The sequence below is a fragment of the Bufo gargarizans genome, chromosome 2, assembly GCF_014858855.1.
Source record: "Bufo gargarizans isolate SCDJY-AF-19 chromosome 2, ASM1485885v1, whole genome shotgun sequence".
In the NCBI taxonomy this organism is placed as follows: Eukaryota; Metazoa; Chordata; class Amphibia; order Anura; family Bufonidae; genus Bufo; species Bufo gargarizans.
The window spans coordinates 148,690,126-148,712,302 of NC_058081.1; the positions used below are offsets into that span (position 1 = coordinate 148,690,126).

General features: G+C 46.3%; 1 protein-coding gene across 3 annotated transcripts in view; it reads right to left on the reverse strand.

The window, feature by feature from the left end:
* Positions 1 to 22,177, reverse strand: part of EFL1 (elongation factor like GTPase 1) — a 277,476-nt gene that overhangs the window by 246,871 nt on the left and 8,428 nt on the right. For all 3 annotated transcript variants that reach the window (XM_044279571.1, XM_044279570.1, XM_044279572.1), the window contains exons 5-8: positions 19,075 to 19,208; positions 18,409 to 18,546; positions 18,117 to 18,316; positions 14,450 to 14,573 (exon numbers count right to left, since the gene is read on the reverse strand). In XM_044279571.1, the coding sequence (XP_044135506.1) occupies positions 14,450 to 14,573; positions 18,117 to 18,316; positions 18,409 to 18,546; positions 19,075 to 19,208 (596 nt within the window). The remainder of the gene's footprint in view (positions 1 to 14,449; positions 14,574 to 18,116; positions 18,317 to 18,408; positions 18,547 to 19,074; positions 19,209 to 22,177) is intronic.

The window sequence follows — 22,177 nt, forward strand, 5'->3', positions numbered from 1 at the left end:
ACAGGAGCCCACCGAAGGTGCCAATACTCTTCCTAAGAAATGTGCAAACACTCCGTCCTTTAAAAAAGGAGGATAATGCTACCGGCCGAACGGCACCCACTGGAATTGCAATTACTCCGCCCATAGGAGGAGTGTAAAGCTACCGGCTGTACCATGTCCAGAGTTAGTGGCACTACTCCGCCTATGGAAAGAGAATAATGGAACAGACTGTACTGTACCCCATGGACGTGCTATTACCCTGCCTATGGAAGAAGTGTAATAATACAGGCTATACAGTACCCAATGGAAGTCCAAGTACTCCGCCGACAGTACGGTATCCAGTGCAAATGCAATTACTCCGCCTATGAAAGGAGTGTAATGCTATAAGCTGCATGGTATCCAGTGCAAGTGCAGTTACTCTGCCTTTTATGGAAGGAGGTAACGCTACAGGCAGTACAGCATCCAGTGCAAGTGCAGTTACTACGCCTTTTATGGAAGGAGGTAATGCTACAGGCAGTACAGCATCCAGTGCAAGTGCAGTTACTACGCCTTTTATGGAAGGAGGTAATGCTAAAAAATGTACAGTATCCATTGTAGAAGAAAGTACACCTCCTATGGAAGGAGGTAGTGCTACAGCCAGTACCGCATCCAGTGTAAGTGAAATTACACTGCCTTTTATGGAAGGAGGGTAATGCTACAAAATGTACAGTATCCATTCGAAGTGCAACTACTCCGCCTTTTTTATGGATGGAGGGTAATGCTACAGGCAGTACAGCATTCAGTGTAAGTGCAATTACTCCGCCTATGGAAGGAGGGTAATGATACAGGCAGTACAGCATCCAGTGTGAGTGCAATTACTCCGCCTATGGAAGGAGGGTAATGATACAGGCAGTACAATGCAGTGGAAAGGCAATTACTCCGCCTTTTTTATGGAAGGAGGTAATGCTACAGGCAGTACAGCATCCAGTGTAAGTGCAATTACTCCGCCTATGGAAGGAGGGTAATGCTACAGGCTGCAAGGCATCCAGAGCACGTGCAATTACACCGCCTATGGAAGGAGGGCCTATAAGGAGGGTATGCTACCATGTAACTACTCTGCCTATAGTAAGAGGGCAAGCTACAGGGAGTGTGGTATCCGGTGGTAGCACCAGGATGCCGCTTATGCTATAGGACGTATTTATCCAGCAATAGGGTAAATAAATTCTGTCTACAGAATGGCATGGGAACTAGGCTCAGAAACACCAAATCGCTCCAAGGGTTAACAATAAATATATATATATATACACACACACACACACATATACACACACACAGCGCAATTCTAACCATACAGAACTGCACCCACATCCATCTGTACTAATAACCAGCACTGCAACCTCAGCAGAGCCCAGAAGCACTTTCCTCAGCACAGTAGCACTGAGGGAAGAAAGGGGTTAAGCAGAAGGCAGGGGCGGAGCCAGGGGTGGAGCTATATGGGGTGCAGAGGTAGCAGCCGCTACCGGGCCCAGGAGCAATTGCGGACAAGAAAAGGCAGCTTCTATGAGAGTGCCGGCGACGTGAGGTCCGCAAAACACATACGGACGTGTGAATGGACCCTTATTCTTATTTTAAATGGGACACACATACAGGACAGAGGCGATCAGTCCACTCTGATTCTGATGTAGAACTGTGACGAATATAAAGAGCGCAGTAATTCCACAGCGCATCAGCGGTGTAGATCTAGAACCAGGCTGCAGGCCGCATAAATGAGGAATCTCCATGGAAAACATTAGCCTAGCTATTTTTACCAGTGCGGTGACAGAGGCCGTGTACAGGAGTCATCAATCTCCACAGATCTAGCTTGCAGGTTTTATTAGTATGGTTGGCACTCTAAGAAACCATTAGTCAGGACGAAGGGGAAATACTTACATACATATAAGTCACAAGTATTAATGGGAAATTCTTTGCAGCACTCACAGTACCATTTAACTACTAATGTACCTATTACCAGGCACACATTGTGATATTAGAGTGTAAGCTCACAAGGCCGAAGGAAAAGGTCATAACATCCCGCTGCCAGGGATTTCCAACAACTGTAACAGATTCTGACAAACACAAATATAAATTTGAATTATAAAAAAAAAATAAAAATAATCTATACCCCCTACCCACATATTTTCTCAAAATAAACATCTACCACATTGCCAGTATGCCACCTAGCGCGTTACACTCGCGGAGATCTTCATGCAACTTTGCATTAAACCATAACACTGATGAAAAACACACAACCATAAACAACTCAACTCCCACCCCTCCTGAGCAGACCTGCAAAGGGAACGTTACTTACCGTCTCCCGGCGCCTGCGCCCTCTGTCCTCCACTGGGGTCCCTGAATGTAAACTTCCAGTTTTATGCCGCTGGCCGCAGCGGTGACATGCCCCCAGTGCATCACATTACCATTTGTCATGATTCAAGGGGAGAAGGTCACTGCTGCGGCCAGCGGTCACTGGCTGCGGCACCCTCAAACCGGAAGTTTACATCCAAGGACCTGAATGACCCCTTTAAAGGCTATGGACACCTTTGGGGGCATTTTTTTAAAATTATTATTGCATTTAATCTTTTTGGGCTAAAAATTATTTTTTTCAATTGGTCTTTATTAAAAATTTTCAGCAGGTTTTCCTGTACAGCTTTCAATTTCTGGCAGGCTGTCCCTTCACAGTCACTGAATTGCTCCGACACCAGGATTTGTAGCCATTATCTCTAAGCTTCTGACAGCTCATAAACACTCAATTTAGCTAAAGTCATATCAGTTTGATAAGTATTTAGCTACAATGAGTATGAGTCCAGAAAGGGTTAATTACTCTTACCAGCACTGACAGGAGGGTGCTCCCCGCCCTTAGGGCAGGAAACAACACGGAAGCTCGAACTTTAAAAGGGGGTTTCCTCCCCTACCTAATCAAAGTACATGGTAGTGATGCAAGAACAAAAATGATATTAATCCAATCGGAATACAAGAATAAACATTAAAATTATAAATGCAAGGAAAAAACCCTATGAAGGATGGGAAAAACCCAGTGCCGTTGGGGGAGGCTGGAAAATCCAATAACCGGTAAGAGTAAGGCTGCTTTCACACTAGCGTTCGGGTGTCCGCTCGTGAGCTCCGTTTGAAGGGGCTCACGAGCGGACCCGAACGTAGCCGTCCAGCCCTGATGCAGTCTGAATCGATGCGGATCCGCTCAGACTGCATCAGTCTGGCGGCGTTCAGCCTCCGCTCCGCTCGCCTCCGCACGGACAGGCGGACAGCTGAACGCTGCTTGCAGCGTTCGGGTGTCCGCCTGGCCGTGCGGAGGCGTGCGGATCCGTCCAGACTTACAATGTAAGTCAATGGGGACGGATCCGTTTGAAGATGCCACAATGTGGCTCAATCTTCAAGCGGATCCGTCCCCCATTGACTTTACATTGAAAGTCTGGACGGATCCGTCCCAGGCTATTTTCACACTTTAGCTTTTTTTTGCTAATATAATGCAGACGGATCCGTTCTGAACGGAGCCTCCGTCTGCATTATTATGAGCCGATCCGTTCAGAACGGATCCGCCCGAACGCTAGTGTGAAAGTAGCCTAACCCTTTTCCCCGGCGCCTCCACTGACAGGAGGAATAACAGAGAAGTTTTACTAAGGTGGGACTACAGCAGAAAGAATTCTGCGCCCGAAGGCTAAATCCTGATTATGCATGACATTTAATTTGTAATGGTTGAAGAAAGTCATTTGATTTGCTCAAGCAGCTGCTTTGCAAATCTGTCCTATCGAGATGGCCGCACTTTCTGCCCCAGAGGTTGACACAGCCCGTGATGAATGGGCCCCGAGTCTCTTCAGAGGATCTTGGTTCTTTTGAGCATAACAGAGAGAAATTGCTTGTTTTATCCATCTAGCAATGGTGGTTTTACTGGCCGCCTGACCTTTGTTAGGCCCCAGAAACTGAAGGAGGAGGTGGATCTTCTTTCCAAACTTTCAGGTAGGCAAGCATACAACGCCTTTCATCCAAGTTATGAAAGCGCCTCTCCAGGTCTGTCGAAGGTGACGGACAGAATGATGGTAAAATAATCTCCTGACTACAGTGAAATCTGGATACTACCTTCTGTAGAAAGGATGGACAATGTCTTAAGATTATCCTAAGATATGGGGGACAGCGAGAGAAGGCCTGTATCTCTCCCACTCTTCTTGCCGTTGTAATGGCCAGGAGAAAGGTAGTCTTTAAGGACAGGAGTTTTAGAGAAATACCCTTAATAGGTTCAAATGGAGAGTCCATCAGTGCTATAAAGACTAAGTTCAAGTCCCAAGGTGGAACGTGCAATCTGGGGGAAACTCTGACTGCCCCCTTGATGAATCGTCTGATTAGAGGATGATCAGAACGATCTGCGTCCAGAAAAACGGCTAAAATTTGAACCTTAAGGGTGGATGGCTTAAGACCTCTGCTTAAACCTGTCTGCAGAAAATTTAAAACAACAAGTATGTTGAGTAAGGGACTTTGCTGAATCCTGTCACTAGAAAACAAAAGAAAGGCTTTCCACGTTCTGAGATAGATCCGGGAGGTTATGACTTTTCTACTCTATAGAGTACTTTCACACTAGCGTTATTCTTTTCCGGTATTGAGTTCCGTCCTAGGGGCTCAATACCGATACCAAGTGTTCCGGAAATGCGCAGACCTTTAAAAATGCGAAAATAAATAAATGCTGGATCCGTTTTTCCAGAGAGATGGATCCGGAATTTTAATGCATTTGTCTGCCGGATCCTCACAACGCAAATGTGAAAGTACCCTTAGTAAGGTAGAGATTACAGGGTCAGAGAGACCTTTCTTTTCTAGATTTCCGAGTTCAATAACCATGCCGTCAATTTCAGCTGAGAGATCACTGGATGGTGAACTGGCCCTTGTTGAAGAAGGCTTGGGAACACTGGTAGGGTCCAGGATGTTCCCTGCAACAGTTTGAGCAAGAGGGGAAACAGGCCCTTTTTGGCCAACATGGAACAATCATGATAACCTGTGCTCTCTCTTCCGCCACTTTTATCAGGGTTCTCGGAATCAGACTGAATTGGGGAAATGCATACAGTAGCCCCCCCTTGGACAGGGGTGAGATACAATGTCCAATATCTCCGGACCGCCTAGGGGGGACAGGGAACAGAATCTTTCTACTTTCCTGTTTCTCCAGTCCCTGAATAAATCCAGAACCAGAATGCCCCACATCCTGGTAATCTGAAAAAAGACCTCGGCATGTAAAATCCATTCTCCCTCTTTTAGAGTTTGACGGCTGAGGAAGTCGGCCACCAGATTGCCACTTCCTTTTAAATGCACAGCATTTAGGAAGGATAGATTTTTTTCTGCAAAAATAAATATATCTTTTGATATTGCTGCCAGAGATCTACTACGGGTACCTCCTTGCCGGTTTAAATAAGCAACTGTTGTCATATTGTCCGACAGTATCTTTATATGCTCGAGAGCAGTTCTTGAGTGAATGCCTAGAACAACATCGTAGACTGCTCTAAGCTCCCTTAGGTTTGATGATGCCTTTAACATGGAGTCGTCCCAGACTCCTTGAAACATAAGGTCCCCTGCATGGCCTCCCCAGCCTCGACTGTTGGCATCTGTAGCCAGCACTAGAAGATTGACGCCAGAAGACACCTTTCTGCAGATTCTCTCTTATCCTCCACCAACCCAGGGAACATTTTACGGACAGTGGAATTAAAACTTTCTTGTTCAGAGAGATTCTGCTGCCATCCCAGGATGCTAGAAGAAAGGCTTGCAGGATTCTAGAGTGGCTTTGTGCCCATCTGACAGCAGGGATAGAGGATATCAGAATCCCCATGATTGTCATGATGTTTCTGATGGTAGTGGTTCTTAGACTGCAAAACTGATTTACCTTCAGTTGAAGGGACGACTGCTTCTCTTCTGGAAGGAAGGACATCATCAAGCAAGAGTCAAGAAGAACCCCTAAAATACTTTTTTGCTGAGCTGGAACGAGGTTGGATTTTCTGACATTTATGATCCATCCCAGACTCGTGAAGGTCTTTTGGACAAAGTCTAGATGTACTCGAAGCTGATCTTCTGATTCCGCTGCTAACAGGAAGTAGTCTAAGTACGGCACGACAAGAATGCCCCCTGTAGATAAAGATAACTGGTTATTTCTGCCTCTACCTTCGTGAACATTCTGGGAGCTGATGACAGGCCAAAGGGGAGCGCTTGAGATTGAAAGTGACAGAGACGACCTCCCATAAATACTGCTATCCCGAGATATTTTTGATCATCTTTGAGAATGGGAACATGGTAGTGAGCATCCTGCAAATCTATTGTTGCCATGTAACAATATTGGGGAAGCAGATTTATTGTCGATTTGATGGTCTCCATCTTGAACCCCTGAACAAGATAGGCACTTGTTTAGACTCCTTAGATTTATAATAGGCCTGAAGGATCCTCCTGTTTTTTTTTTTTAGGAGGAAGACTGGAGAATAAAAACCTTGCTTTTGCTGGCTTTCTGGAACTGGTAGCAGGGCTTCTTTCTGAATTAAGCTGGTTATCTCTGTCTCCAGGGATGACTGTTCCTCCTTTTTTGTCAAGGGTTTGTTGATAACAAATTGGTCTTGTGGGTAGGTACTGAATTCTAGCCTGACACCCATATGAATAGCGGCTAGTATCCAAGGGGAGGCTCCTATTTCTCTCCATTGTAGAACCAATTTTTTTAATCTTGCTCCAACCTGGCCTCTGGCGTCATTGAGTGGTTTTTGACGAGTTATCAGGATTGAAGAGGAATCCCTTGTTTCTTCCTCTTGACGATTGCCATCTTCCTGAGTTCCCACTACAGTGGGAAACCCTTTTTTCTTATCTGTGGCTTGTTCTAAAACGTCATCCAATACTGACCCAAAAAGCCTGTCCCCTTCACAAGGGATGGAACATAACCGGTTCTTCAAACCAGCATCACCCGACCAAGAGCGGAGCCATATGGCTCTACAGGTGGTGTTAGAAATAGCAGCTGATCTTGCCAACAACCTGACTAAATCTGCCAAGGCATCAGCAAGATGATCCTCTAGCTGATTAGGCCATACTTATAGGGATCTGGCGGTACAGGTTGATGCAATGCCTAGTCTGAACATCGCTATATTAACTTCCCAAGCCGTCTTTAGAAAGTTCTCACATTTCTTATCTAATGGATCATGGAGTAGCCCCATGTCCTCAAAGGGGAGAGAGGATTTTTTGGATATCCGTGCCAGAGTCCGAAAACGGATACTTCCTTTTGAAAGTGTTCGTAATTGGAGTTCTCTTTTAGGGATCTTTCGATTTCCTCGAGATTAAGGCCTTGACATTATTATGGATTGGAAAGACACAACTCTTTCTTTCTCCTAGACCTTGAAACATGTGATCCTGGATGGAGCGGCTTTCTTTAGACTCCTCCAGGTGCATAGTAGCTCTTATAGTTTTTAAGAGGCTATCTCTTCCGGGAGAAACAATGGTCTCCCGCTATAGTCAGATGAATCCGAGTCTATATCAGAAGCAATCTCCCCTTCATCCAAATCCAACCCGAATAACTGGGACCCCTGGGATTTTTGAGACGTAGATGCCTGAGGTGAAGAGGGAAGTAACCTAGACTCCACTGCAGCATTAACTTCTTCACGAATCTGCATGGAGTCTAAGAAGGAAGGAGATCTTTAGGCACCACTTTTTTAGCACATCTGGGGCAAAGTGGTTTCTTGACTTTAGATATAAATGACTTTTTGCAGATAGCACATTTTTTGCGACTAGAATCAAACCCTGGTGGACTTGGAGGTGGAGGTGTCTCTACCCTTAAACAAAAAATTTAAATGAATAGGGTTCAGAACTTCTAAGAGAAAGACACCAGCACCCGGCACCCAGGGTGGAAAAAATAGCATCACCTAACCCATAACCAATATCTGCCCAAGTCAGGAGAGGAGGCTTACCGGGCTGATGGTGCTTGCGGCCACATCCAGAGGCTTGCAGGTGGAATCCGGGTCAGAAGGAGCCGACATTGCAGTCATGGGAACAGCGCGTGCCGATGTTCCCTGGATCCAGCCTCCATTTAAAATTTCCCGGCCTTCTGCGGGAAGTCCGTCACGTCATGACACTGCTGCGCAACGACATCACGACGCACGCAATGCCCCCAATCAGAACGAGACTCCCTTCCCTCTGAAGTCTCTGCCCACCAAAAATGGCACAAGGATATCCTGCACTCCCAGGCAGAGCATGCAGGATAGAGCCCGGAGCTGCCTTACAACAGGACTTACGCCAAGGTACAGGGAAGGGAGGCCACGCGTCCCCGGAGCCCCTGTCCACTGCAACGGCCCTCCCCAAGAAGGGGGAAGAGATCAGGCCGTGCGCTTAGTACTGCTGCGAAATCCACACAGGAGGAGCTCCCACACTATCCGGGACAGGAAACAACACTGGATTAGGTAGGGGAGGAGGCCCCCTTTTAAAGTTTGAGCTTCCGTGTTGTTTCCTGTCCTAGGGGCGGGGAGCACCCTCCTGGCAGTGCTGTTGGGGGAGGGGCCAGGGAAAATAAAGGCTATTTAATGACGGGATTTACTGTGTTGGGAGAGCCTGCCTGTCTGCAAATACACTGAAACTGAAATCTGTACAGGAAAAGCTGCTAAAAATGTTGAACAAAGACTAACTAAAAAAAATTGCTTTTCGGCTCAAAACAAGTAAAATGCAATAATAAAAAATAAAATAAAAATGCCCCCAAAGCTGTCCATAGCCTCTACGTACAAGATGTGCTGTGTTCACATGAAATGTCTACATGCTCATATCACAAAATCAGCAAAACTTAACAGACCAACTATCTGTGATCCAGATGCTGGAAATCCTTTAAGTCAAACGTCATGTTCTTCTCATCCTCACCTCCTTTTAGTAGAAAGTAAACCTTGATGTAACAATAAGAGAGCTCATATCCTCTCTGATTTGTAGGGGGGGGAGAAACATAAATAAAATCCATATATCACCACCACCACCCCGGGGTCACTGGGCGCTGTACAGGGGGAGAGGTAACACCAGACTCAGATCTTTCTTCCTGGTTTCACTTGTACTGCCCTCCTCCCCCCATTCAACTCCCTTTCAAATTATGTTCATGTCTGTGTTCAGAAGCTACAATTCAGATGTGAACAGAGACATATGCAGAGAATCAGGAAGAAAAACATGTTAACCTGCTCCTCTACTTCAAGTGCTCTGCCCACATATTGGACCTACACCCATAGCTTCTGGGCTTTAATAGGATACCAAGGCTTATGTCCTGTTGAGGCAACTGTTTAAAGCTGTGCCATATTAGGTACATCCGTGGCAGTTAAAGGGTTAAAGGTTAAATATGAGGAGCAAGCTCATTGCTGAGGAGGACTGAATGGGTGAGAAGAACTACTCGCCTGTCAAAAGGAGTATGGAACTGCAGGACCTATGTCCTATCCTAAGGATAGGTTATCTATGACATGAGTGGGGGTCAAACTCCTGGCACCCACTGATCAGCTAATTGAAGGGACCTTTCATTGCCAAGCGTGGCTCTGTGCACTGTGCTGTGGAAGTGTTCAGTGACGTCTGTGCAGACACTGCTCCAAGATTGGACACGTCCTGCGACAGCATGAATGGCAGCACTGTCACTGAAAACTCTATGTTTGAACTAGCCCTAAAAAATATGAAGCAAAAATCCAATTTCTCATCCGTATCATTGGGGGGGACAGTCTTAATCTTGGGTATAGCTATTGCCACTAGGAGGAGACACTAAGCTAAAAAAGTGTTAGCTCCTCCTCTCAGCTATATCCCTCCTGCAGAAACTGAGCTAATCAGTTTTAGCTTAGTGTCTGTAGGAGGCAGATCTCCCTGCTTTGCAGGTCTGCTGAATTTTTTCTTTTAATTCTTTAACATTTTTCTCTTTTTTTTTCCTTTAGCTGGGCTGAGGGCAGTCTCCAAGCTGCCTGCGTTCCCACCCAGGAGACGGGAGTCCAGGGGGTTCCCAAGCCCGTTGCACGTTCCCGATCTCCAGAAGGCAAGGAGGACCAGAGGTCCCTGTAAAAACCTCCGTCTCCCGCCAGCTTTTGGGTCACAAGGTCTGGTCTCCACCAAAGTTCCCTCTGTTACCAATGCAACTACCCTCACCAAGGGGTAACACACCGGCTGGAGCCAGGGGGGCAGAAAATGCCAGATGGGCGAGTATTCTCTCAGTCCCCAAGAACCCGGCCGGTAGCATTATCCTCCTTTTTTAAAGGAGAGAGTGTTTGCACATTTCTAGGCACCTTCCGTGGGCTCCTGTACATCAGGTAGCATTGTTCTCCTTCCATAGGGGGACTATTTATCCCACCACAGGATACCAGAAGTCCTGTAGCACTACCCTCCTTCCATGGCGGAGTAGTTGTATATTCACTGGATCCTATGCTTCCGCTAGCATTCCTCTCCTTCCGTAATAGGAGTATTTGCACTTACTCTGTATACTGTACATTTTCCGGTATTATCCTCTTTGTATAGAGTGGTTGCTGTACCACTGGTTCCTATACAGGGCTATTGCATTACCCTCCTTCATTGGGCGGGTAACTGCACTTCCGCTGGATACCATATGGCCTGTTGCATTACCCCCTCTGCAGGCGGAGTAATTGCACTAATACTGGCTGTCATCTGTCCTTTCGGCTTTCCCTTTTCTATAGGTGGATTAGTTGCACAACAATTGCATACTGTAGATCCGGTAGCATTACCCTCCTTCTATTGGTGGAGTAGTTGCACTTCCGCTGGATACCATATGTCCTGTTGCATTACCCCCTCCGCAGGCGGAGAAATTGCACTAATACTGGCTGTCATCTGTCCTTTCGGCTTTCCCTTTTCTATAGGTGGATTAGTTGCACAACAATTGCATACTGTAGATCAGGTAGCATTACCCGCCTTCTATTGGTGGAGTAGTTGCACTTCCGCTGGATACCATATGTCCTGTTGCATTACCCCCTCCGCAGGCGGAGTAATTACAGTAATACTGGCTGTCATCTGTCCTTTCGGCTTTCCCTTTTCTATAGGTGGATTAGTTGCACAACAATTGCATACTGTAGATCTGGTAGCATTACCCTCCTTCTATTGGTGGAGTAGTTGCACTTCCGCTGGATACCATATGTCCTGTTGCATTACCCCCTCCGCAGGCGGAGAAATTGCACTAATACTGGCTGTCATCTGTCCTTTCGGCTTTCCCTTTTCTATAGGTGGATTAGTTGCACAACAATTGCATACTGTAGATCAGGTAGCATTACCCGCCTTCTATTGGTGGAGTAGTTGCACTTCCGCTGGATACCATATGTCCTGTTGCATTACCCCCTCCGCAGGCGGAGTAATTACAGTAATACTGGCTGTCATCTGTCCTTTCGGCTTTCCCTTTTCTATAGGTGGATTAGTTGCACAACAATTGCATACTGTAGATCTGGTAGCATTACCCTCCTTCTATTGGTGGAGTAGTTGCACAACCAGTAGAGCTTACACTACCCGTGGGCCCGATACATTGTGTTGGGTTTACCTCTTCAGTCAGCGGAGTGATGCTCTATCGCATTTTCCTTCTTTCTTAGGTGGGACGGTAGCCGACAGGCAGTGGACTCAACACGATCAACATCCATTCTCTGGCAGTAGGTGGAACAGATGCGCTGCTTGTCAGTTTGCTTGCTCCTCAAGTGGAGGATGGCGCTAGCACCATATTCTGGGTGTTTACTGCTGTTTGGCCTCATTCTCAGGGGGAACCACTCCACTGGTCCTGGAAACCAAAGTTGGGCTATGGCCTCCCCCCTACGAGGCAGCCTTGCGCTGGCCATAGATTTTATGGCTACTCTTGTCTCATGCCCCTACTGTGGGACTCAGTCGCAGGGGGAGTATTTCTGTTCATCGTCCCCCTTCTAGGGGTGGAACCTTCTTGCTAGTTGTAGCTTTGATTGTGCCTACATCACAGGTGGCACTGTGCTCATGTTCTGCCATCACCAGGTGTGATAGATCCTCCAGGCCTTATAAGTATGGTGTTCCTGAGGCGCTGGCTGACAGGTACTCTTATTCCCTATAGTGCTGTCATCTGCCCATACCATGACAGATTTCAGCTGGTGGGTTTGCTCACTTCTCGTGGGTATTAGTACGGCTTTCGGTGTAGGGCGCGGGCTTCGAGCCTTTACAGGTTGTGCATTGCCTCTACCTTCTACTACGGTGACAGCATCAGAGTTGCCTCCGTGTGGTTTTGGGTATGCACTTATTCAGTTTGCATATGTGTATTGTTTGCATGGCTCCACTCCCCGGGTAGAACGGTTGTACTGTCCTTGTTGTCACCCCTAGATGCAACTTCCAGTGTTCCAGCAAAATTGACCCTTTTAAAACATAACTTTTACTTAATTATACTCATAAAATAACACCACATCCGTGATTAACCAGTGAAAATCTGTGAAACAGATGATAGTCAAAAAATAATAAATGCTTAAACAGGGTGCTACAGGTGTAGGTCTCACCTGTAGCACCATACTGTATGAGACCTACAGGTGAGACCTACACCTTCAAACCATATGTTTTTTTGTCTTTTCATCTACATGGGCTGTTGTCTATACAGGTGAGAACCTACCTGTGACACAGATTATACCCGTCGCCTATACGGGGTACCGGGATATTGGTCATTGAGAGGAGGGTGTACGTAGGGCAGCCAGTCCAGGTTTGAGGACAGGGAGTCTCCACCATCAGGGGACATCCCTGGGCTGAGGCTTTATAAAGGGTGAGTGCAGGGATAGGATAGACACTCCAATACTCCCCAGTACTGCCCTGTGTACACCAACCTTCATAACCACATCAATGGTTGGTTACCCTATTTAAGCATTTATTATTTTTTGACTATCATCTGTTTCACAGATTTTCACTGGTTAATCACGGATGTGGTGTTATTTTATGAGTATAATTAAGTAATAGTATGTTTTAAAAGGGTCAATTTTGCTGGAACACTGTAGACCTTATGATCCCATTATAATTTATTTATAAATTCAGCTGGACCTAGATGCAACTTCCCTTCTGAGCCGTATCAGCCTTTTCCCGATGGATTTGTTTGGCTATTGTGCAAGCGTACCGCATCAGTGGACGGTCTCCACCCTTACGGGTTACTGCTCATTTTGCTCGGGCAATAGTTGGGCAGTACATCATGGAGCTTCGGCCCTTCAGCGGTGCAAGGCGGCTGCCTGGTCATCTGGGCACACTTTTCCAAGTTTTAGGGCCGTTTCACACGAGCAGATGCCGTGCGTGACATTCGCTCCGTGAATGACAGCCAAGACCCGATGCGGACAGCAGAAGCACGGAGCATTAACATGACTGATAATGCTCCGTGCCTCTCTGTGATCTCTTTACTACGAAATCACAGTGACAACTTTATCTCACCGTGATTTCGTAGTAAAGAGGTCACAGAGAGGCACGGAGCATTATCAATCATGTTACTGCTCCGTGCTTCTGCTGTCCGCATCAGGTCTTGGCTGTCATTCACGGAGCGGATGTCACGCATGGCATCTGCTCGTGTGAAACAGCCCTTACAGAGTGCACACCTTTGCATCTTCTGACACTTCTCTGGGGTGTAGAGTTTTGCAGAAAGCGGTCCTTGGATTGGCAGGATGGCTTCTTCGTTTATGACCTACCCCAGGGACTGCTCTGGAATGTCCCAAGGTCAAGACTGTGTCCCCCAATGATACGGATGAGAGAACTAGATTTTTGTACTTACCGTAAAATGTGTTTCTCTTCCGCTCATTGGGGGACACAGCTCCCACCCTGTATGTACATTACTGGTTCTCCTAGATGGGTCCTTCTGGTTCGTCAGGATGACCCATCTCCGGTTTTCTTCCTTTTTATTATTGGCTGTTGGCTTCTCCTGACTGCTCCTACTGCTTTTGTACAAACTGATTAGCTCAGTGTCTGAAGGAGGGATATAGCTGAGAGGCGGAGCTAACACTTTTTTTTTGCTCAGTGTCGCCTCCTAGTGGCAATAGCTATACCCAAGGTCAAGACTGTGTCCTCCCAATGAACGGAAGAGAAACAGATTTTACGGCAAGTACAAAAATCTAGTTATTCTGGGCCCTTGGCTGAGGAGAGCCATCAGGATGGAGCTATAGGCTTGGGTGTAACATGGAAACAAACTCTACCACCTCCTGAAGTTTGACTACTGAAAAGTGCAGTTTTAAGGTGGAGCTGCTCTTTAAATGTCCAGCGAGTTGCCCTATTTCCTAACACATTCCCATGAATAAAGCCATTTGCACAGACAAATCAATAATTTGGGAGGAGATTTATCAAAATTGGTGCAAAGGGGAACTGGCTCATAGCAACCAATCAGACTGATCATTTAATTTTCCAAATGAGTTCTGGATAATGAAGGGTGAAACCTGATTGGTTGCTATGGGCGACTAAGCCAGTTCTACTTTACACCAGTTTTGATAAATCTCCTCCATTGTCTTTTTAACAATGCTCCCGTGCAGAGTATTACCTGTGCTCCCTTCATGATCTTCTTGGCCTTGGAACTGAGATAGTAGTCTCCCCAGAGGGTCTTTAGCAGCACAGCGGACTTGATACCAATTTTCTGACTGTACAGCTGGGCAAAGTGATCAATTCTATGGATAGATAAAAGAAAAGCCTTGTTTTTATACTGTAGCCGACTTGCAAACTTTCAATTTTTAGCTTTAAAATAGCGCGTTGCAAGCCTTCACCGTGTACGTGGTAATATACCGTGGTCCACTAGCTAAAAGATAATGTACAAAAATAATGAACACTACAACCTAGTGCCTGCTGGGAGTTGTAGTTTCACAACAGCTGGCGTGCTGCCCGTTGCTGATCCCTGACCTGGTAGGGTTTTAGTTTCACGGGTTTGGCCGTGTCATTTCATTGTCACTAACTGAATAGGGCGTTCTGCTGGGAGTCCTGACGATTAGTGCTAAACTGTGATGGAGCCCACCAGCAAATGTCTGCGTACCCTGTAGCGGCGTCACCACAGGAGAAACGAAGCATAACGCAGTTTCCAGGTAAATCAATAGTCCTTTAGTGTAATTCACTGACATGCCGTGTCTTCCAGAGTATGAGCTCTTTGTAGACGCTGCTGGCTGACAGATGAGGGTCCTGACAGTAAGCCCCCTCTATTAACTCAATATTCCCTAGCATGGAATCTGACAAGTTTTTCTAAAACAGACAAACCCTTAAAGGGGTTGTGTCACTTTAGAAAATGGCATTTATCATGTAGAGAAAGTTAATACAAGGCACTTACTAATGTATTGCGATTGTCCGTATTGCCTTCTTTCCCGGCTTGATTCATTTTTCCATTATACACTGCTGCTTTTTCAGGGATGACAGCCACCGCTGCAGCACAGATATGGGGTGACTGGGATGGGAGCTGCTGTGCATGGGTGCCTATGCACACTCCCATGGTATTGGCCACCAGAGAGAATGGAGCTTTGTCCTACAGTGTGCAAGCACGACCACCACTGCTGGATTACAGGGTGGTCGTAACTCCTGGGTATGAGCATTGTATAATGTGATGGAAAAATGAATCCAGCCGGTAAAGGAGGCAATATGAACAATCACAATACACTAGTTACTGCCTTGTATTAACTTTCTCTACATGATAAATGCCACTTGCTGAAGTGAGACAACCCCTTTAAGGTAATCTGCAGCCTTCGTTTAGAAGCAGGTAAATGTTGGCTGCTGAAATACATTCTGAATCAGTGTCAGACTCTGCTTTTCCATTAACCTCCTTTCATTACAATGTCAGAAGGCAGTCACCTCCTCCTGATGCGGAAGTAGTAGTCTGAAGGCTGCATTCTCAGGCTCTGGTCACACCTGTTTTAGTTCTTAAAATTACTATTAGATTTCCATTGATTTTTGACGGTCGGAATAGTTTAGAATGTGGTGGTAATACATATAGTAAACCTGATAAACCCATTAATAGTAATGGGGGTACAATACATGGCTCATAGGAGATCATGATGGATCATAACAAAACGTAAGAAATCCAAGCCAAGACACCTGTGTGAACAAAGCCTATTCAGGGAGTTGTAGGCAGTGGCGATCACTCATGTACTGCACAGTACTGGTTCCAGGTAATACACCTGCTTTAATATAGGAATACACACATCATTTATAAATCTATAGACATACCAGTACATAAAAATGAGCTGTGTAAAATCACCTAAAATGAACCTATGGCAGAGGTTGGTGCAGAGCCACAGCGCCATCTAGTGTCCCACACTGAATATTACCAGGTAAACTGACCAATGCAAATATCAACAGTAATAATTATCGGATTGTCTATTATTAACACACCAACAAGACATATGGACAGACAGCCTTGGGGTGCGACACCTGCTTGGCTGTCTCACTTCAGAAAATGGCTTTCATCATGTAGAGAAAATTAATACAAGCCACTTGTGATTATCCCTGTTGCCTCCTTTGATGGCTTGATTTATTTTTTCATCACATTATACATATCATCATATCCAGGTTCAGTAGCGGTGGCCGTTCTTGCACACTACAGGTAAAGGCACTGGCCTCTCTGATGGCCAGGACCACGGGAGTGCGCACAAGGTGGTGCTTTTTCCTATAGTGTGAAAGCATGGCCCCCGCTGATGGCTTGCAGGGTGGTCGTAAACCCTGAAAACGAGCACTGTGTAACTTGATGGAAAAAATAAATCCAGCCAGCAAAGGAGGCAATATGTATAATGACAATACATTAGTAAGTGCCTGGTATTAAAAGAGTTTTCTGAGATTTTTCTTTACTGATGACCTATCCTCTGGATAGGTCATCAATATCTGATGCGTGGGGGTCCGACACCTGGGACCCCCACTGATCAGCTGTTTTGATAAGGCAGTGGTGCTCCTTCTAGAACAGCTGATCAGCAGGAGCCCTGGGTGTTGAATTCCCACTGATCAGATACTGATGATCTATCCTGAGGATAGGTCATCAGTAGGGATGAGCAAATTGACTTTGAGGGAAACATCTGAAGTCGATTCACATAAAACTTCATTCTAATACTGTACAGAGCAGGAGCCCAGTACAGTATTAGAATGTATTGGATCTGATGAGCCGCAGTTATTACTTCAGAAATTGATTTATACTGTAAAAAAAAAAAAACATCTCCCGAACTCCGGTTCGGTTCAAGGGTACCACTGAAACAATGAAACATCCAAAGTCGATTCGCTCATCCCTAGTCATCAGTAAAAAAATTAAATAAAAATCTCGGAAAACCCCTTTAACTTTGTCTACATGATAAATGCCATTTGCTGAAGTGAGACAACCCCTTCCACAGAAGTGATTGGGGGTCTCCATATGCTATAAATACCTAAGGTGGGCGTATTCCTTTAAAGGGATTCTGTCACCTCTCATAACACAAATTCAGATTTTAAACCAGTCATGCTCCACAGATTACCTTGAATCGGCTTTGCTGTTCTATACTGTAATCCGTCCAGTAGTTTTGCTGAAAAACGTTATGTTCCACTTTATGTGCCCAGTAACGCCCCCCCTGCAGTGCCCAAAACGCCTTCCTCCTGAATCCTTAACCGCCCACAGCGTCTCATCCCTCTCCTCCCCCTACCTGATGGCCGAGCGAAGTCTCGTGTTATGAGAGGTGACAGAATCCCTAAACTTTTATAATAATTTTTAATATGTTGTCCCTAATCCTCTAAATAAATGTTTTCTAATATACTTTATTTATAAATTTTATATTTTTACATCCCTAAAGCGCACCATTCAGTGTGCGCTTAAAACTCAGTTCTCCCTGCACCGCAATGTGCGCCCCAGCCCGTACTCCTGCTGCGGCCCCATTCATAAAATAAGTACTCTGCATATTAGGGATGTAAAAATACAGCAAAAATACCAAATTAATTAATAAAGTATATTAGAAAAATTTTATTTAGGGGATTACGGACAACATATTATAAATTATTATAAAAGTTGAGTTACTCTTTAATTGCTATATCTCTAGGGAATGTTTTTGTCTGTCCCCATGTTCCCTGGAATGACTTTGTGGTGCTTCTCTCTTATACCTAATGGGGGAGGGGGAGTCCTGGGCGGTCAAAAGACAGGCAGCTGTCTACAGAAAAAAAACCTCTCTTTAATGTTAAAGGAAAAAATTTTTTTTAAATAATGTTTTTAAAAAGCTGCTTACGTAAAGCCCCAGCCATCTATGGCACTAGCGAACACCACATTGCCCTGATCAGGGGAGAAATACAGTTGTGAATCATCAGTCTCATCCAAGAATGCACTCCAGTCATAGACCTCTCCATCAATGGTCTCAGCTGTATTGTCTTTTTCAGCTCTCTCTTCCAGGACCTTGGAGAAGAAGAGCGTCCCAGTCACTGCATTCACCTGAAAGAGGGCACCAGATGGTCAAGGAGAGATATACGAGAACCAAATAACAAACCGCACGCTTCTATTTCACGGTGGTGTACAGCAGCTACCTGCTCCAGTATTTTCTTCAGATGTGCATACGCCTCTTGTGAGGAAAGCTTCAGATCCACTATTAAGCGATCAATCTTATTGATCACTAGAACCGGTCGTATGTTCTCCAGCCAGGCCTGTCGTAACACAGCTTGTGTCTGCAGAATGAAGCAGTGAAAAATAAACCAAAGTCTAATATCCGCTCAGGACCAACATGAACATGCAAGCTTGCTGACTCGTCTATTGGGCTTTCCTATAGTGCATACCAGTCCCACAGGCCTACAGAAATATTCAGCATATGCGTCCAGGAGTTTTCCATATCAAATGTATAGGAAAAACAGAAACCTGAACAAGGTCTAAGGCCATTTACACACTGTCAGTATTTGTAAGTCAAATCCAGGAATCGAACCTGCAGAAAAAAAGTATACTGGAAAGATGTCTGCCTATTCTGTGTTTTGGACGCACTCCTGGTTTTGCCTTACAAATAATGACCGTGATAGTGTTTAAAATCTAATCACATCTGTTGTACACAATAAAGCACAAAAAGTTCAAGATGATGGGACAATAAATATTTTTTTACAGCCACTGCACACAGATCATAATTCTCATTGATATGTATCTTTGTCATTGTCAGTCTCAGCACACGCATTTTCAGTGATCCATGTCCACAGCGGGCAAGTACTTACCTGAGGACAAACACTTTCTACAGCATCGACCACGATAATGGCTCCATCACAGAGACGGACGGCTGTTGAGACCTCAGAGGAGAAATCAACATGCCCTGGAGAGTCTATGAGGTTGACTAGATACTCTTCATTTCCTGAAAATATATGATCAGTATTCAAAATAACCAGTTTTCTGGGCTGAAAAACATGAACATACTGTACATGAAAAACAAGTAACGGTTTGTAGGGCTTGACTTGACTTGCATAAAGCTGGAAAGGGTTATAAAAGTATCTCCAAAAGCCTTGCTGATCATCAGTCCACGGTAAGACAAATTGTCTATAAATGTAGAAAGTTCAGCACTGCTGCTACGCTCCCTAGGAGTGGCCATCCTGTAAAGATGACTGCAAGAGCACAGCGCAGACTGCTCAATGAGGTGAAGAAGAATCCTAGAGTGTCAACTTAAGGCCTCATGCACACGACAGCATTTTTTCACGGTCCGCAAAAACTGAGTCCGTAGGTCCGTGATCCGTGACCGTTTTTTCGTCCGTGGGTCTTCCGTGGATCCGTCCTGAATTACAATGCAAGTCAATGGGGACGGATCCGTTTGACGTTGACACAATATGGTGCCATTTCAAACGGATCCGTCCCCATTGACTTTCAATGTAAAGTCAGGAGTCCCTTTTATACCATCGGATCGGAGTTTTCTCCAATCCGATTGTATATTTTAACTTGAAGCGTCCCCATCACCATGGGAACGCCTCTATGTTAGAATATACTGTCGGATATGAGTTAGATCGTGAAAACTCATTTCCGACAGTATATTCTAACACAAAGGCGTTCCCATGGTGATGGGGACGCTTCTAGTTAGAATATAATAAAAAACTGTGTACATGACTGCCCCCTGCTGCCTGGCAGCACCCGATCTCTTACAGGGGGCCGTGATCAGCACAATTAACCCCTCAGGTACCGCACCTGAAGGGGTTAATTGTACTATCATATCCCCCTGTAAGAGATCAGGGCTGCCAGGCAGCAGGGGGCAGACCCCCCCCTCCCCAGTTTGAATATCATTGGTGGCCTGTGTGGCCCCCCCCCCCTCCCTCCCTCTATTGTAATAATTCGTTGGTGGCACAGTGTGCGGCCCCCATCGCCCCCCCCCCCTTCCTCCCTCTATTGTAATAATTCGTTGGTGGCACAGTTTGTGCCCCCCATCGCCCCCCCCCTTCCTCCCTCTATTGTAATAATTTGCTGGTGGCACAGTGTGCGCCCCCCATCGCCCCCCCCCTTCCTCCCTCTATTGTAATAATTCGTTGGTGGCACAGTGTGCGCCCCCCCCTTCCTCCCTCTATTGTGATAATTCGTTGGTGGCACAGTGTGCGCCCCCCATCGCCCCCCCCCCTTCCTCCCTCTATTGTAATAATTTGTTGGTAGCACAGTGTTGCCATGGTTACTTAGCAATAGTACAATAGTAGAAGATTCATACTTACCTGCTGGCTGCTGCGATGTCTGTGACCGGCCGGGAGCTCCTCCTACTGGTAAGTGACAGTTCATTTAGCAATGCGCCGCACAGACCTGTCACTTACCAGTAGGTGGAGCTCCCGGCCGGACACGAACATCGCAGCTGCCAACAGGTAAGTATGAATCTTCTACTATTATACTATTGCTAAGTAACCATGGCAACCAGGACTGCAGTAGCGTCCTGGTTGCCATGGTTACCGATCGGAGCCCCAGCGATTAAACTGGGACTCCGTTCGGAACTCCGCTGCCACCAATGATCGGGAGGGGGGGGGGGGAGATGGGAGGCCGCACACTGGCCACCAATGTTGTTAATGCTATAGAGGGAGGGGGGGCCGATGGGGGGCGCACACTGTGCCACCAACGAATTATCACAATAGAGGAAGGAAGGGGGGGGGCGATGGGGGGCGCACACTGTGCCAGCAACGAATTATTACAAGAGGGAGGAAGGGGGGGGGGGGCGCACACTGTGCCACCAACTAATTATTAGTGTGCACTCCCCATCGGCCCCCCCTCCCTCTATAGCATTAACAACATTGGTGGCCAGTGTGCGGCCTCCCATCTCCCCCCCCCCCCCCCCGATCATTGGTGTTCCGATCGGAGTCCCAGTTTAATCGCTGGGGCTCCGATCGGTAACCATGGCAACCAGGACGCTACTGCAGTCCTGGTTGCCATGGTTACTTAGCAATAGTATAATAGTAGAAGATTCATACTTACCTGTTGGCAGCTGCGATGTTCGTGTCCGGCCGGGAGCTCCACCTACTGGTAAGTGACAGGTCTGTGCGGCGCACTGCTAAATGAACTGTCACTTACCAGTAGGAGGAGCTCCCAGCCGGTCACAGACATCGCAGCAGCCAGCAGGTAAGTATGAATCTTCTACTATTGTACTATTGCTAAGTAACCATGGCAACACTGTGCTACCAACGAATTATTACAATAGAGGAAGGAAGGGGCGGCGCACACTGTGCCACCAACGAATTATCACAATAGAGGGAGGAAGGGGGGGGGGGCGCACACTGTGCCACCAACTAATTATTACAATAGAGGAAGGGAGGAGGGGGGGCCGGGGGCCGCACTGGCCACCAATGATATTCAAACTGGGGAGGGGGGGGGTCTGCCCCCTGCTGCCTGGCAGCCCTGAGCTCTTACAGGGGGATATGATAGTAAAATTAACCCCTTCAGGTGCCGCACCTGAAGAGGTTAATTGTGCTGATCACGGCCCCCTGTAAGAGATCGGGTGCTGCCAGGCAGCAGGGGGCAGTCTTGTACACAGTTTGTAGTGTATTCTAACTAGAAGCGTCCCCATCACCATGGGAACGCCTCTGTGTTAGAATATACTGTCGGATATGAGTTTTCACGAAGTGAAAACTTAGATCTGAAAAAGCTTTTATGCAGACGGATCTTCGGATCCGTCTGTATGAAAGTAACCTACGGCCACGGATCACGGACACGGATGCCAATCTTGTGTGCATCCGTGTTCTTTCACGGACCCATTGACTTGAATGGGTCCGTGAACCGTTGTCCGTCAAAAAAATAGGACAGGTCATATTTTTTTGACGGACAGGATACACGGATCATGGTCTCGGCTGCAAAACGGAGCATTTTCCGATT